Genomic DNA, 15,720 nt, shown 5'->3' on the forward strand with positions numbered 1-15,720 from the left:
ATTTCTGTGTTCATAAAGTTTTATTGAAACACAGCTATGCTAAATTGTTTATGGGTTATTCACGGCTGCTTTTGGGCTCCAATATCAGAGTATTTGGGACAGAGACCATATATGGCACTCATCACTTCACATTGCTTCTTGGCACACTACAAATTGCATCGCTGTAATTATAATTTGGCTGCATTTTGTGCTATATTACCACATTAAAAAAAAAAAAAGAGAGCAGTGCTTATCTATCATTATCAAAACAAGAAAAGTGGACTACAAAAACAGAGTAGAGTTTGTATTATTTTGTTATATAAGTAGATGACAAAGCATTGTTTATTATGCAATAACAAGACAGCTAAGCTAAAAGACTATAGCATATATCATTACCAAACAAATCATTTGTTATAATATTCCTAAATCACAGGAAAGCAGTGGTAAAACAAAAAATTAGAAAATTTAAAATGGAATATCTGATCATAACAGAATTTCTTGACAAAAATGAAAATGAGACTACAAATAAATTTCCAAGTAGGTTATTTGTTAGTCAAGCAAAGAAAACTGTCCACCAATGACAAGTTAATTACATTATTTGATTACAGTAGCCAAAGAAATATGTCCAGAGAAAACAAAGTTATTTATTTGACATTTTTGTCTTTCAGCTTAATTAAAATTATATGCTCATGGACTGATGCCAGTATTTGACAATACCTATCTGTGTGAAATAGTGAAATACATAAAAATTCTATTACTGGTCAAGACTAATAGATGAATATTTGCAATCAAGTTTGATGATTAGGAATGCTAACTCAAGTGAAATATTACCCTCCCCCCAAATCAATTCTTATCATTCTATATTATGAAATTATATAATTATATAATATACATTATTATTATTTTTCATTTATTTTTATTATATATACACAATTATATTATGTATAAAGATATATATAATGAAATTAAAAGTATTTATAATAAATTATTAAATTTAATCAATAAAAATTATGGAAATGTGTTTTTTGCCTATTACATAAATATCTTTATGATAGACTTGATTTCGCCTCTCGACCTGCATGGCCTAAAATACTATTTAGCCTTTTATGGAAAAGATTTATTGATTTTTTGGTTTAGAGGGCTGGTGGATTTTTGGACCTTTGACAGTAGCTTTTCCATAATTTTAGATGAAAATATGGAAAACTAAACATATGTAGACCATAAACTCTAAGACACAAGAATAAATCATTAATTTTGTGGTTCTAATTATTTTTAATGGATATTTAAGCCCAGACAAGTGAGGTAGTATGACACAGTGATTAAAAGACTGAGTTTGAATTCTGACTACATTACTAGCTTTGTAGTCATGAAGTCTTTTTCTTTGAGCCTCTGGTTTTTAATCTGTAAAATTGGGATAATACCCATACAATATCTACCTCACAGAGTGCTTGTGAAGATCAAATTAGAAATGCATTTGAAGCTGTCTGAATATTTTGAGTCAGTACATAAATATCAACACATCTTAGAAAATTTTGCTTTGTTATATTTTTAAAACTCCTTTGCTTTCTCTAGTGAAAAGACTGAAGTCTTTAATTTAATATTAGTTGTGAAATTGTTTATTGGAAGTCTTTGTGGACAAAGAAAGTTATTTCATTATTGTAATGCATTGTATGTTACATTTATTATACTTTTATCCCTCATTCTTGGTTTTTCCATTTTCTCAACTCAACACATGTAATAATTCCTTTAGAAAAATATCCTCAACCTGTATGTGCAAGAATGTTTGTGGCAGCCCTCTTTGTAGTGGCCAGAAACTAGAAACTACGTGGATGCGCATCAATTGGAGAATGGCTAAATAAATTGTGGTATATGAATATTATGGAATATTATTGTTTTGTAAGAAATGACCAACAGGATGATTTCAGAAAGGCCTGGAGAGACTTACATGAACTGATGCTGAGTGAAATGAGCAGGACCGAGAGATCATTATATACTTCAACAACAATACTATATGAAAATCAATTCTAATGGACATGGCCATTTTCAACAAGAGATGAAACAAATCAGTTCCAATAGAGCAGTAATGAACTGAACCAGCTACACCCAGCGAAAGAACTCTGGGAGATGACTATGAACCACTACATAGAATTCCCAATCCCTCTATTTTTGTCCACCTGCATTTTTTATTTCCTTCACAGGCTAATTGTACACTATCTCAAAGTCCTATTCTTTTTGTACAGCAAAATAACTGTTTGGACAAGTATACATATATTGTACTTAATTTATAGTTTAACATATTTAACATGTATTGGTCAACCTGCCATCTTGGGGGGGGACGGAGGGGAAAAATTAGAACAAAAGGTTTGGCAATTGTCAATGTTGTAAAATTACCCATGCATATATCTGGTAAATAAAAACTATAATTAAATTTAAAAAAAAAAAGAAAAATGTCTTCAGTCTCAAGGCCATTTCCTTATTAAAAAACCTTATCTTCTCCCTTAAAAATATATTTCCTCAGTGACAGTTTACTATGTATAATTTCCTAGGTGAGGACTGTTTGTTTTTGATGGCTTTGGTCAATCTGTTTTCTGAAGAGAAATCAGTGACAAAATAAGAGAATTTGTACATTTGATTTCTATGATTTGAATGCATCTTCAAAACTACAGTGAAATGATTTTGCAGTATATATATATATATGTATATATATACATATATGTATATATGTATATATATACATATATATATATGTATATATATATATATATATATATATATATATATATATATATATATACATACATACATAACATTTTCCTTAGTTAAAACATACAGTTTTGTAATTCATCAGTGTCTATCATGGCAAAGCTCTGTGAGAAAAGAGGTGGCAATGTAGTAGCTTAATGTGAAAACTAAAGCCTACAGCAGAGTCAACCATAAAAGCTGTAACGGAACAAGATAACTTTCAATGATATATTTCGATCTAGAACAGAAATTAAATTGTCTAATTAGACAAAGAAAGGAAGACCTATATTATACTAAAAGAAATCATACTTTCCTTTAAATATTAGTTCTGTTTCAAATGACAATAAAATATACAAGGTGTTATTTGGTGCCATCTTAAAAAAAGAGCATTATTCTTTTCATCCTAAACAAACACACGGTAGTTGATACATTCATTTCATATTTTATTAATGATAACATATTACATTTAGTAACAAATTCAATAAATACTAATAACCAGAATCCCTTATGAGCATCTGTAAACAGAATTCATAAAGTTTCATCATACACTAAAGTACAAAAATGAGACATCTTTTAAAATAAAATATATTTTTAAAAAGATTGAGTCAGGATATAGAGATGGCATATATTTTACTTTACAATGCCAAAAAATGATTAAAATTGAATGCAAAAATTTCATTTAGTGGACTTATTATTCTAGTGTCCCTACTAAGAAAAGATTTGGTCTCAGCATACCTGAGAAGTTATATTGCTAAAAAATAAAAAGCTTATTCTTCTTGAGTCCATGAAGGCAAACAGAATAATGTATGAAATTCTTAAATATACACACAGGCAAAGCCTAAAAAAAAAAAAAAAAAAAAAAAAAAAAGAGATCATGCCTTTAAATGAAATAACTGTTGAAGTTTATGAACATCATCATGTCTTATAATCATTATCTTTTCATGTCTTCACTGCTTGGATCTGATCTGGTCATGAGAGATAAAAATAAAGAAGAATAAATCCTCATAAATACCAAAGTACATACATACATACTCCAAATCTATATATACACACACACGTTTTTATAAAATTTTATGCTATCAATTTGGAGATAAGTGACAGCATTTATCACACTGAAGTATATAATAAAAGAAAATATGAGTCAAACATACGATCTAAGGTGGATATGGAATGTTTTTTTTTAAAGGTATTTTTAAAAAGGGGAAGGGGCAAATAATTTATGGTTCTATAAAAGGAATGCATATTTTATTAAGATTTTACTAAATAATACATTTCACTTTGCTGGGTATCTAAGAATCCTGCCTTTATTTTCTAATAAATAGGTGGTTATATAAAGCCTCAAAAACAGGATACAAGAGAACAGGGTCTTAGAAGTTATCGAATTGCCTTTTACATGACAATTATAAAATACATGACAATACATGACAATTATAAAATGTTAAATGTGCGAAATTAGCAAGAAAATGAATTCAAATTCTCTTCTCCTTTATTAAGATATGAGAAGAAAAAAAATAAAGTATCCCAAATTTCTTGACTTTATATTTTACAATGTCTTCTTTAATAATTTAACTTCACATAGATCTTTGGTCAACATATCAGCAATTATATGCCCTAATGAATACAATTTTGTTTATTGATTATTTTCCAAAACAGTTTAAGCTTGGGCCCACAACAACATTTAATAAATGTCTGTTTAATTAAATTATGGAAGATATCTAAGAGAATTTGAAGGTTCAGCTAAAATGAAGCTTTTTAAATGAGATGATCAAGAATATTTCCAGCACTAAGCTTTCCCCTTAAAAGTCCTAAAATACTGTTAAACTTTCTTATATGCTTATCATTCTCTATTTTGTATTATTGTTATATGTGTGCATCTTATTTGCTATTCTGAATTGCAAAATTCTTAGAAGTAAGAAGGATATCTTATTTATTCTTGTAACCCCCTTATCACTACCACTGGCCTTGCCTATAATTGTAAAGCATTTTGTAGATGTTTGATGAATGAATTCATTAAGCAATAAACATTTAAAGCTATCTAATATTATAAAAGTCAAAACTTAACAATATTATCCACCAATGAACTTAAAGATAAGTTTGAATGATAAGATGCACAAATGTTAAACTCATAATTTTTAAAAAGAATACAGTTTAATCGTCAAGGCATTTTCATTGTGATTTTAGATCACTACTGACACCTAGTGGTTAGTTCAAAAACCAGTTTTTTTGAAACCCAGTACTATTCTTTTTAAACAGACAGTTCTGACAATCCACATTCCCTTACCCACTTTCCTCTACAGTCATCAGTAAGCATGTATAAAATGACTGGCCAATCAATTAATTAATAAGCATTTCTATGTGCTAGGCATGATGCTAAGCACTTGGGAATATCAAGAGAGCAAAAACTACCCCTGGTCTCAAGTTGGTATTTTTAATGGAGAAGCTAACAGGTACATATAAGATACATAGAGAGTACTGAGAAGGTAACCTTAGAAGGGAAGGTTCTCCCAGCTTAGGATTCCTGCAGGTGGCGGCCATTGAGCAGAGTCTTGAAGGAAAGTATATGACTCTAGGAAATAGAGCTAAAAAACTGGCATTCCAATCCCAGCTTGGGGACAGTCAGATCAATGGCCTGGAAATGGGAGATGAGGAAGAGCAAGTAGGCAATGACTGTATCACAGAATGCATATGGGGGAGGGGAAGGGTAGAGTATAAGAAAACCAGAAAGGTAGAAAAAAAGACAGGTTGTGAAGAAGTTTAAACGTAAAGCACCTTAGTTTTGATCTTGGTGGGTAAGTTTACTAAGTGTATATGAGGGTGGGTAACATGATTGGATCCACACTTTAGGAATGTCACTTTGGTAGTTATATGAAAAATGGATCACAGTAGGGAAAAGAGAGGAGGCAGGGACACCCAAGAGAAGGTTACAGCCATCCTCATGAGAGAAGTGTTAAGGATCTGAGAAATGGAACAAGGGTGGTGACTGTGAATGCAGAAAAAGGAACATGGTGATGCTGTGAAGGAAGAAAGGACAAGATGTGACAAAACTGAGAGGATATATGAGAGGAAATGAAGGTGATACTGAAGTGTCTGGACAGAGTTAGGCATGCCTTCATTGCCTTCAGAATAAGGTGTTTCTCCCTGCAACTTAGTGGCCCCATGTGGGAATTCCACAAGGCCTGTAATTGATTAAAATCAGTTTCTATCACTAAGGTCACAGATCCATTGAGGAATTCTGAAATGTAACATGAATTTGGGCCAATTTGGGCACAGATGTACTACTCTTGATGCAGAGATTCTTCTGATGGTATTTAACATGCAAGAGACAAAAAATGATTAAACTCTGACCAAAAAGTAGAGAAAAAGGAGATTTAAAATATTAAGTCCTTGTTAATTCATCTCATTCATTATTGTACCCTAATCAGAGTGGGAAGATACTGTTCAAAAGGTCTATATTATTGAGATATTTATTATTGTGAGCATGAGAAATGAATCCAATATGAATGACAAGGAACAGTTGGTGTCATCTGCTTCCTTTTGAGAAGTTTTATTTTTGAACCTACAGTAAATTCTGCTATTTACAATGCAAATTCAGGTGAAAAAAGTTTCTCAGTTTCTTTTTTCTCAAAGTAAGATAATATTAATTTATCTACTGCATGAAACTACCCTATAATTAACTTCAACAAATTTTAAAATCCATATTATGCTCAAGGCACTGTGAGCATAAATATTACATTCTTCATAATGTTATCTATAGGAAGTGGAGAGAGAGGGCATGTAAGATTCTTAAAAGGACAATTTGGTTCACATTATTCATGTTATTTTCCTATCACTACTCATGCTTGAAATCAATCACAGAAATATGTTAAAAATTTGACTAAAATAACTTCTATTACTATATAATTCTGTACTTAGATTTACTGTCAAGTTTTAGAAAAACATTCATTATAATTTTCATCACTTATAAACTTTTCTGTACACAAAATCTTAAAAATATGAGAAAATGGAGTAAGATTGTGTGTACTTACTCTGTAGTTTTTTCTGACAGCAGGATTAAGTGGAAGTAAGAAAAAAAAGATAGATGACATAATCAAAAGAAAACTTATAAGAGAAAACTTATAAGTAGAAAGGAAACAAAAGGATGAATATATATAAAATACTAGGTATACCTTGTAGCCAGTCTACACCTTCCTGTAACCCTTCTCCCTTAATGGCATCACTAGCACTGAAACAAAAACAAAGTAGAAATCATGTAAGTGTACAAAGAGTTATATTTCAAGTCTAAGCACAGTTATCAATAACTCACATAACATTTTTCAAGTTTTATGAAAATTTTAAATAAGTAAAAATAGTAGATGACAGCATCTGCTCAAGAGCAAAACATGAGAGAGCTATTTATAAACACAATGAATTTTTGATAGTTTTGTTACCCTCAAAAAATGCTACTCTTATTATACCATACTGATCTACCATCAATAGAATATGAAATTTCAGCTGTCTTTCTAGAACTGGCAATGGATTTTTAGTGAGTGATTTATATTGAACCTTCTTTGTCCCTGGCTTTTCCTTTGAAATATTTACTTTTAAGGATAATGTTATAGTCTGCCCATGGAACTAGGTCTTTTCTTTCTCTAAAGATAATTGGCATGTACAGGGACCAAACATATAATTATTCAGGGGAATTCTCTAATCAAATGAATTCTCCAGATTGTCATCCAGATGTTCACTGTTTTATAGATAGCAACAATCAAATTATAAAATTGATAAGAACATAGATTAAGAGATATGTCATAGATAGAAATATACATAAGAAAGACCTGCTCTTCTTTTTTTGATACATGATTGTATTATAGCCAGAGACAAGTTACTTTACCTTTAGTGCCCCAGACAATTAAGCTAGAAATTATAGGTAAATGACCAATCTGTAGCAGTGGCGGGAGTTTCCAACCTTGCTGAAATCATAATTCTTGATAAAAAGATAATATGATTTAGACCATTTTATGAATTTAGACCGTTTTATGAAGAACCAAATATCCTACATTTTTAATAATAAAAATAGGTACACTGACTTATGTAAAAGTTTCTATTCATTCAGTTACAGCTTTTTCAAAGAAGAAATAAGATACTAGAAGAATAATAGATATATGTAATTAGCTGTTTCCGCTCAACAAGCTTTCAATGTTCATGAAATAATAATTGCTATTTATATAGCACTTTATGAGTTGCACCTAGGTGGCAGAATGGATGGAGGGCTAAGTCTTAAGTCAGGAAGACTTATTTTCCTAAGTTCGAATCTGGTCTCAGTCACTTATTAGCTATGTAACCCTGGGCAAGTCATTTAACCCTGTTTGCCTCAGTTTCCTTGTCTGTAAAATGAGTTAGAGAAGGAAATGACATCTAGTCATAGATATTTTTTTCCTTTCTCTGGCTTCAGCATACCCACAAAGATCTTCTACCTCATTAATCACTCCTTTGTCTTCTTCACTAGTTTTATCATTTTTATGGACCCTTTAAGATGGATATTATGAGTACTGCCCAAGGATTTGCATGATACATATATATATGTCCATATAATTTTATCATTGTGAAGAACTGTGGGTGAAGAAATAGACTTTGCCAATGCAGACTGACAACCATTTTGTAACTTTACATCTTAGAAAGTTAACTTGTCTGGGGTTATTTCACAAAGAAAAAGACCTGGATACAGATTTCACTGACTCCAAGACCATTTGTCTCTTCATTACTCATGACTTTCTCTATTCATGCTGCTTCTCTGCTCTAACTTATCTTCTCTCTATGCTCTGCCTTGTTTATTTTATACCACCCTACAGCTTTGCCTACACATGGATGAAGATGACTCTTAAATTCCCATCTCTGAGTCCCAAGCACAATGTCTTTCTTGCTTCTGACACTGTTTGCAATGTGCTCACTTTTTTCCTTTTTTAGATATATTATAGGTAGATTATTTGATATATTCAGGGTTAACTGCTAGCAGAGTAACCTTTCTCTTACTTATCAGATATATTCAGCTACTATAGTCCTATAAAGTTAAAGTACAACTGTGCAATATCTCTCCCAATTACTACTCTTTTCTTTATTCCCATTGCCACTATTCTAGTTTAGGCCATTATTACTACTTCCTGAAAATAAATCAATATGCTATTCACATTTTCTCTTGGTAACCCTCTTATAGGGTTTGTAATTTAAAGGGGAAAAAAGAGAAAAGAGAAGGTGAGGGATACTAGAGAAAAACTTTGGCTGCCTCACTTTTTTTTTTTTTAACCTGGGGTTGTTTCTTTTGGGATATTGTGTTAGGCAAGTGTCAATTATTTAAGTAAGCTAGAGACTGTTTCCCAAATATACAATGAATTCATTTCTAAAAATAATTCACGACTTTGAAGTTCAACCTCATTAATTTTTCCAAACATCTTCATTAGTGCCACAATAACCTTAGGAATATATAATTCTGAAGATCTTAGTTTTCAAAGAAGCTTCACATCATAATGTCTAGCTAGTCAGTATATACCGTACACATCTTTACTGCAGTATTGTAATCCAGAAAAAAAGTGATCAGAGCTGAAAACTATGTTTTTAATGAAAAAGGAAAGTAAAACATAAAATTTTACCAAATATGCCATGGTTTATCTTTGATGTTCTCTAAAGACAGCAACTGAGATACTTTTACAGATGTTACCGCATCTCTAAGATCCATTTTGTTAGCAAAGAATAAAATTGGTATTCGGCGGTGTTTAATATCTAAGAAAGAAAAAACAAAACTGCAAATCATCATATTGAATTTATCAGAAATAAAAACAAAATAGGAAAAATACTTAACATTTGCATGTTTCTATGTTCTATAAAACACATTTTAAAATTATATATATATGTATATGTATACATATATACACACATGATGAAATTTATAGTTTATCATAGGCAGAAGTTCTGAGCCAAACCCAAGATAGAAGACAATAGAAAGTTTGATTCAAAGAATAATTCAAGAGTTCATTAGAACTTTGGAGAAGCAATCAATTGCTTGTGAAAAAAAAAAAAAAATCTCATCTCACTGGCATCACAAACAACAGGTACATTGTATTTGAACATTAAGAATTTGTTCCAAAGATTTTTAACTTATAGGGTGAATGTAAATTTCAAGAATATGTTTCTTAAATTTAAAACATAGTATATTTCACAAGTAGCTCTGTAAAAGCTCTAAGTCATGGTGTGCTTTAAAAGACTGAAAAAATAGTAAGAAAATGAAGCGAAAGGAATAATGTATCTGTGTTATATACTGCATATTTATAAAGTTTAGAGAATTTAATTATATAAATACAGAACAGTGTATATAAATGTATATAAATACAGAACTACCATAAAGTACTAAAGATAAAAGTCACTTACCTGGGTGATTCAAGAGAATATCAAGTTCTTCTTTGGCTACAACCATTCTTAGTCTGTCACTACTATCAATGACAAAAATAATGGCCTGGCCTTCTCTGTGTAATATATAAAAATGAAGAAAAAAATTACAAGTCTTATACAAATTACCAACAGCTCTACTGGTAACAAATTAAAATTTCTTCTTTGGTGTATAAAAATAGATTCCTCCAAACACAGGAGATAGCGCTTTTATACACATTTTTTGCTCAAATTATGTTCTTGAGGATCATAAAAAATTTTAGGAATATAGCATTCAAATTCTTGTAGTAAAGTTGGGCAAATTTTCCATATAAGAACTTCAGAATATTAAGAGTAATGATAACAACTGACATTCATTTAATGCTTTAAGATTTGCAAATTTTACTATGTGTAAAATGGATTGATATTTTGCTCATGTAAATCTTACAACTTAACTTCTCTGGGCCTTATATTCCTCATCTATAAAATCACCCCAAAGGCATCCATTCAAGCTCTTAATATCTGATTCTAGATCCCTGTGAACCTTTTCAGTTAAGTACTACAACTGTTATTGTCCTTGTTTTCTATATCACAAAAATGAGACTCATAGAGGTCAAATGTCTTGTCCAGGGTAACAGAGCTAGTTAATGTCAGAGAAAGAAGAGAATCCAAGGTTGTTTTGTTTTTTTTTTTAAATCCAAATTAAGTCACATAGTTTATTTTAAGCAAGGGAGTAATAGAGTAATTTAATTAGTGGTATTAAAAGTCATTTGCATCAGTTTGTATGTCTTTCCATGCTTTCTATATTAATTCTCTAAGTCTTTTCTTACAGTGTAATAATCCTTCTTTACATTCATGTAACACAATTTGTTTATTGTTGGATTATGCCAACTATAAACTGATAGACATCAACCATGTTTCCAGTTCTTTCTCACTAGAAAAAATACTACTGTATATATGGCATTGTTTTTTTTTTTTTTGTTTTGTTTTGTTTTTGCTTTTGTTTTTTTAAATCACTGGTATTCTAGACATAGGAATATGTTTAGAAGTGAGTTCTCTCGAGTGAAAGAGTATGGACATTTCAGTCATTGTACTGGGATAATTCTAATTGACTTTCCAGAATATTTGGACTATTCCTATCTTTTGTCATCAATGCAAATTTTCTAGGTAAAATTTCAGAGCTGTGTTGCTCTGCAGTTTTCTTCTTATTAATGATTAGAGATGATCTTTTATATGCTAACAATTTGTAATACTTTTTTTTTGAGAATTTTTTTAACTCTAGCTATAATGATTAAGCTTAGCATTTTGAGACAATTACAATATAAAAATTTGACTGATTTTATAGTTGTGTAGCAAAGAGGTGGATAATAATGTGCTACTTTAATTCTTTTTTTTTTGCTACTTTAATTGTTGAATAAAAATATCAAAATAGGCTAAAATGAAATGTAATTAAAAACCTCAAAAATTTTCATTTCAAATAAGACAATCAATTCCTTATGTTATATCATATCTCTGCCTATACTGCTTGGTTTTTCCTTAAATACTGGCTTTATAACAATATATCACAAAATGAATTATGTATAAATTCAACTAAGATACTATCACATTACATGATAATATTTTCAATGTAGTAGATTTTAAAATCTAAAGCCATGCAGGGTTTTTTTTTTAAAACAAGTATATTAATGTAATAAGGTAATGAAATTACTGTCTGTGTCCCCCTACTGAGTTTTCTTTTGTGCATTTTAAAAATGTACCTTTGCACTTAATGGATTTTGAAAATAGCTATTTGGGGCATACTTTAAAGAAGTGGAAAAATCTGAGATAAGTTTCACATGCTGTCCTAATTCATCTTGTTCTATCAAATATCAGTATAAAATTATTACTGCCTAAGAGGAAGTTAGTATCAATATTTTCAAAATAAGCTATAGAATCAATGATATTCATGTTTGTATACTAAAAGTATACTCATATATAGGCAGCATAGTGTAGTAGAAAGAACACTGAACTAAAGTCAGAAGGCCCTGAAATTGAATTCTGGCTTTGACACTTATTAGATGTGTAATTACTTCACCTTTGAAAGCCTCACTTCCCTCATCTGTAAAATGGGGATAATAATATTTGCACTATCTATCTCACAGGATTGTTGTGGGAGGAAGCACTTTGTAAACCTTAACATACTCCATAATTATGAGCTACTTCTGTTATTTAGCAGTAGGACAGAACATACCAGTCAACATCAGAATCTAATCCCTCATTAATTACAGTTTTTAATCAGACAACTATACATATAATAAAAGCAGTGCCCAGCACAGCATCTTGTACATTGTCTTCTTAATAAATATATATTTTTAATTAAATTGAATTTACCTGACTACTGAATCATCTTGTGAATCTTTCTCTTGAGACGTTAATTATTTAAATTAGGAGAGACTTTAAAATTGCATGTTACAAGTCCATTTAGTCTATTAAAATTACCATTTATATGATCTGCTATGATATGGTATTAAAACAGAAACATCTACTTCATCAATTCACATTGACACTGATTCAAATCAAATTGTACAAATGCTTCTTAAAAGTGCTTACTTTATGTTAAACTCCGTGTTTGTTAAAAAAAAGTAGTTTTTATCCTCAATGAGAATATTAATACATATGTCCAAAGTACTTTAATACGAAATAGGATGTTAAGTGTTTGGAAGAGGAATAAAATTCTACAGAAAAATTAAGAATTTACTTACTTGTAATAATGTTCCCATAGGTTTCTGTATCTTCCTTGACCTGACATATCAAACACCGTGAAAGCCAAACTGCAAAAGAAATTCCAGGCCAAACTATGAGTCAATAATTAGATACTTTTAGATTCCATTAATTAATTAATTAGATACATTTACTGTTTATTTTTTTTATTAAGAAACAACTCTTAGATAAAATCTTTAACCTGAAGAAGCTTTAATTTTCCCGCTAAATAAAGTGACAATGAAATGGGATAAAATATTGCTAGCAAATATGGCTTTGCACAATATAAAAAGGTGTTATCTTTTTACTGGTAAAGTTACCAGAATTTATTTTAATGTAAAGTAAAATAAAAATTCACTAAACTTTATCTTTTGATAGCTTTCAAATTATTCATTTTGGAACAAAAAGATAGCAACTAAGATTTATTAATCACTTATATTTCAAGAAACAATACAATTAGAAGTTTGTTTTTTTAAACTAACCTAAAGCAAATAAATACTAGGAGTAGACTGGGATCCCAAATCCTCAAAACTGAATCCTTACAACTGACAGAAGAATGTTATTTGGATTTCAGATCATACATTTCACCAAATTTTATAGCCACTTACAGAGCCAAGACACAGTAGCCTAATTGAACTGTCTCAGCACTTTCCTCCAAGTAACATTAAAATAAAACCTTAAACTGAATATTGGAGAGGTAGAACCAAAAAAAGGTTGGAGTGAAGGCAGCTTAAGGATGTTAGCAAAAGAGGTTTGTCACACTGGGGAAGGGGGCCGGTCTGCAATTCTGCAGCTGTGAAAACAACTGCGAGGTTTGGAGGAGGTTATGATGACACAGCAGCAGCAGCAATTTTGGGGACTCTCAACTCAGAGATGGATTAGAGATTGGACAAAATGGTCAAAAAACGATTATAGCGGGTCCTAAGTTAACAATGGGCACAGAAGTAGGCTCTACTTGACAAATCTACCACCAATATGCAGTTCTGGATCACAATTCCATGGTGCAGAGTAGAATAGCACTTTGTGGCTACAGGGGAGGGACACTTAACATTAGCTATGTGACCCTGGGCAAATCACTTAATCCCAAATGCCCCACAAAAAAATTAGAAATTTAAAGAATACACAGATCACTTCTTAAAAGAGATCCCCAAATAAAAATTCCCATAAATATTATAACCAAATTTCAGAGCTGCCAGGTAGAGGAGAAAATGTTATAAGCAGCCATAAAGAAACCATTCAAGTATCGTGGAGTTATAGTCAGAATCAAACAAGATTTAGCAACTTCCATTTTAGAGGAGCTGAGAGCTTAGCATATGATATTTTGAAAGACAAAGGAGCTAGGATTACAACCAGCAAAACTGAATATAATCCTTCAGAGATAAAAAACAAACAAACAACAACAACAAAAAAAAAAACAAAACAGATATTTAATAAGGTAGAGAACTTTTAAGCATTCCTAATGAAAAGATCAAAGCTGAAGAGAAAATATGACATTGAAAGCCAAGACTTAAGAGAAGGATAAAAAGATAAACATGAAAGAGAAATCACAAGGGACTTAATAAGGATAAAATGTTTATATTCTTATATGAGAAAATGATATGTGTAACTCCTAAGAAATTTATAATTAGTCTATGTAGACAAAGAGTGAGTTATCATGTTGGGATAATCTTAAAAAAATGAAGGAATAAGAAAGAAAAATGCATTGCAAGAAGGAGGAAAGGAAAGAAAGAATGAGGGAAATTATCTCACACAAAAGAAACATCCAAGGAAGAGCTTTTACAATGAAAGGGAAAATAGAAGAATGGGAAACACAAATCTCACTCTCATTGGAATTGGTTCAAAGAGGGCAGAATAATAAACACACACACACACACACACACACATACTCACTCACTCAATTGGTAACAGGAATCTATTTTAATCAATAGGGAAGCAGTAGGGAAAAAGGACAAGAGAAGGGGGAGGTGTAAAAGGGAGAGCAGATGAAGAAAGCAGTGGTCAGAAGCAAAACATTTTAGAGAAGGGAAAGTATGAAAAAAGGAGAGAAAGAAAGAGATGGAGAGAGGCAGATTAAAGAGAGAGAGAGAGAGAAAGAGAGAGAAAAGGATAAATAGAAGAAACTTGGATGGAGGGAAATGTGCAGTTAGTAATCATGAATGTGGTATAAAGGGAATTAGTTCACTCACAAAATGGAAGTAGATAGTACACTACATTAGAAACCAACCAATAATATGTTGTTTTTAAGAAACTTACTTGAAACAGAAAGATACACATAAGAATCAAAATAAGGGACTGAAGCAGAATTTATTATGCTTCACCTGAGGTAAAATGGCAGGAGTGACAATCATGTTCTCAGACAAAGCAAAAGCAAAAAATAGACTTAAAAGATATATTTCTAGGGAAATGACATTTTGCTAAAAAAGAGCATAAACAATTAAGTGCTAAAAAATTTTACAGCAAGTTTCTTTGATTAAAAACCTCATTTCTCAAATGCGTTGAAAACTTAGTTAAATTTATAAAAATAAGAACATTCTCCAGTTGATAAATGGTCAAAGGATATGGACAAGTAGTTTTCAGATGGAGACATCAAACTATTTAAGGTCACATGAAAAAAAAATCCTCTAAATATCTATTAATTTGACAAATGCAAATTATCAACTCATAATTATTGAATTGGCTAACATATCAGAAATGACAAATGCTAGAAGGAATGTAGAAAATAGGTACACTAATGCGTTGGAGATAAGGATTGTGAATTGATCCAACCATTCTGGAGAACAATTTGGAATTATGCCCAAAAGGCTATAAAACCATGTTTATCTTTTGATCCAGCAATACCACTAGATCTGTATACCATATAGTGCA

General features: G+C 30.9%; 1 protein-coding gene across 9 annotated transcripts in view; it reads right to left on the reverse strand.

Moving 5' to 3' along the window:
* Positions 1–3,143: 3,143 nt before the first annotated feature.
* Positions 3,144–15,720, reverse strand: part of ARL6 (ARF like GTPase 6) — a 47,051-nt gene continuing 34,474 nt past the window's right edge. For 5 of the 9 annotated variants that reach the window (XM_074299840.1, XM_074299838.1, XM_074299846.1 and 2 more), the window contains 5 exons: positions 12,858–12,926; positions 10,120–10,214; positions 9,345–9,474; positions 6,888–6,943; positions 3,555–3,681 (listed from right to left, as the gene is read on the reverse strand). In XM_074299840.1, coding sequence (XP_074155941.1) covers positions 3,653–3,681; positions 6,888–6,943; positions 9,345–9,474; positions 10,120–10,214; positions 12,858–12,926 — 379 coding nt within the window. In that variant the 3' untranslated portion in view covers positions 3,555–3,652. Of the gene's footprint in view, positions 3,687–6,887; positions 6,944–9,344; positions 9,475–10,119; positions 10,215–12,857; positions 12,927–15,720 lie in introns of all 9 variants that reach the window. The other 4 variants (XM_074299842.1, XM_074299841.1, XM_074299837.1 and 1 more) reach the window with 3 other exon arrangements.

The sequence above is a fragment of the Sminthopsis crassicaudata genome, chromosome 3, assembly GCF_048593235.1.
Source record: "Sminthopsis crassicaudata isolate SCR6 chromosome 3, ASM4859323v1, whole genome shotgun sequence".
In the NCBI taxonomy this organism is placed as follows: Eukaryota; Metazoa; Chordata; class Mammalia; order Dasyuromorphia; family Dasyuridae; genus Sminthopsis; species Sminthopsis crassicaudata.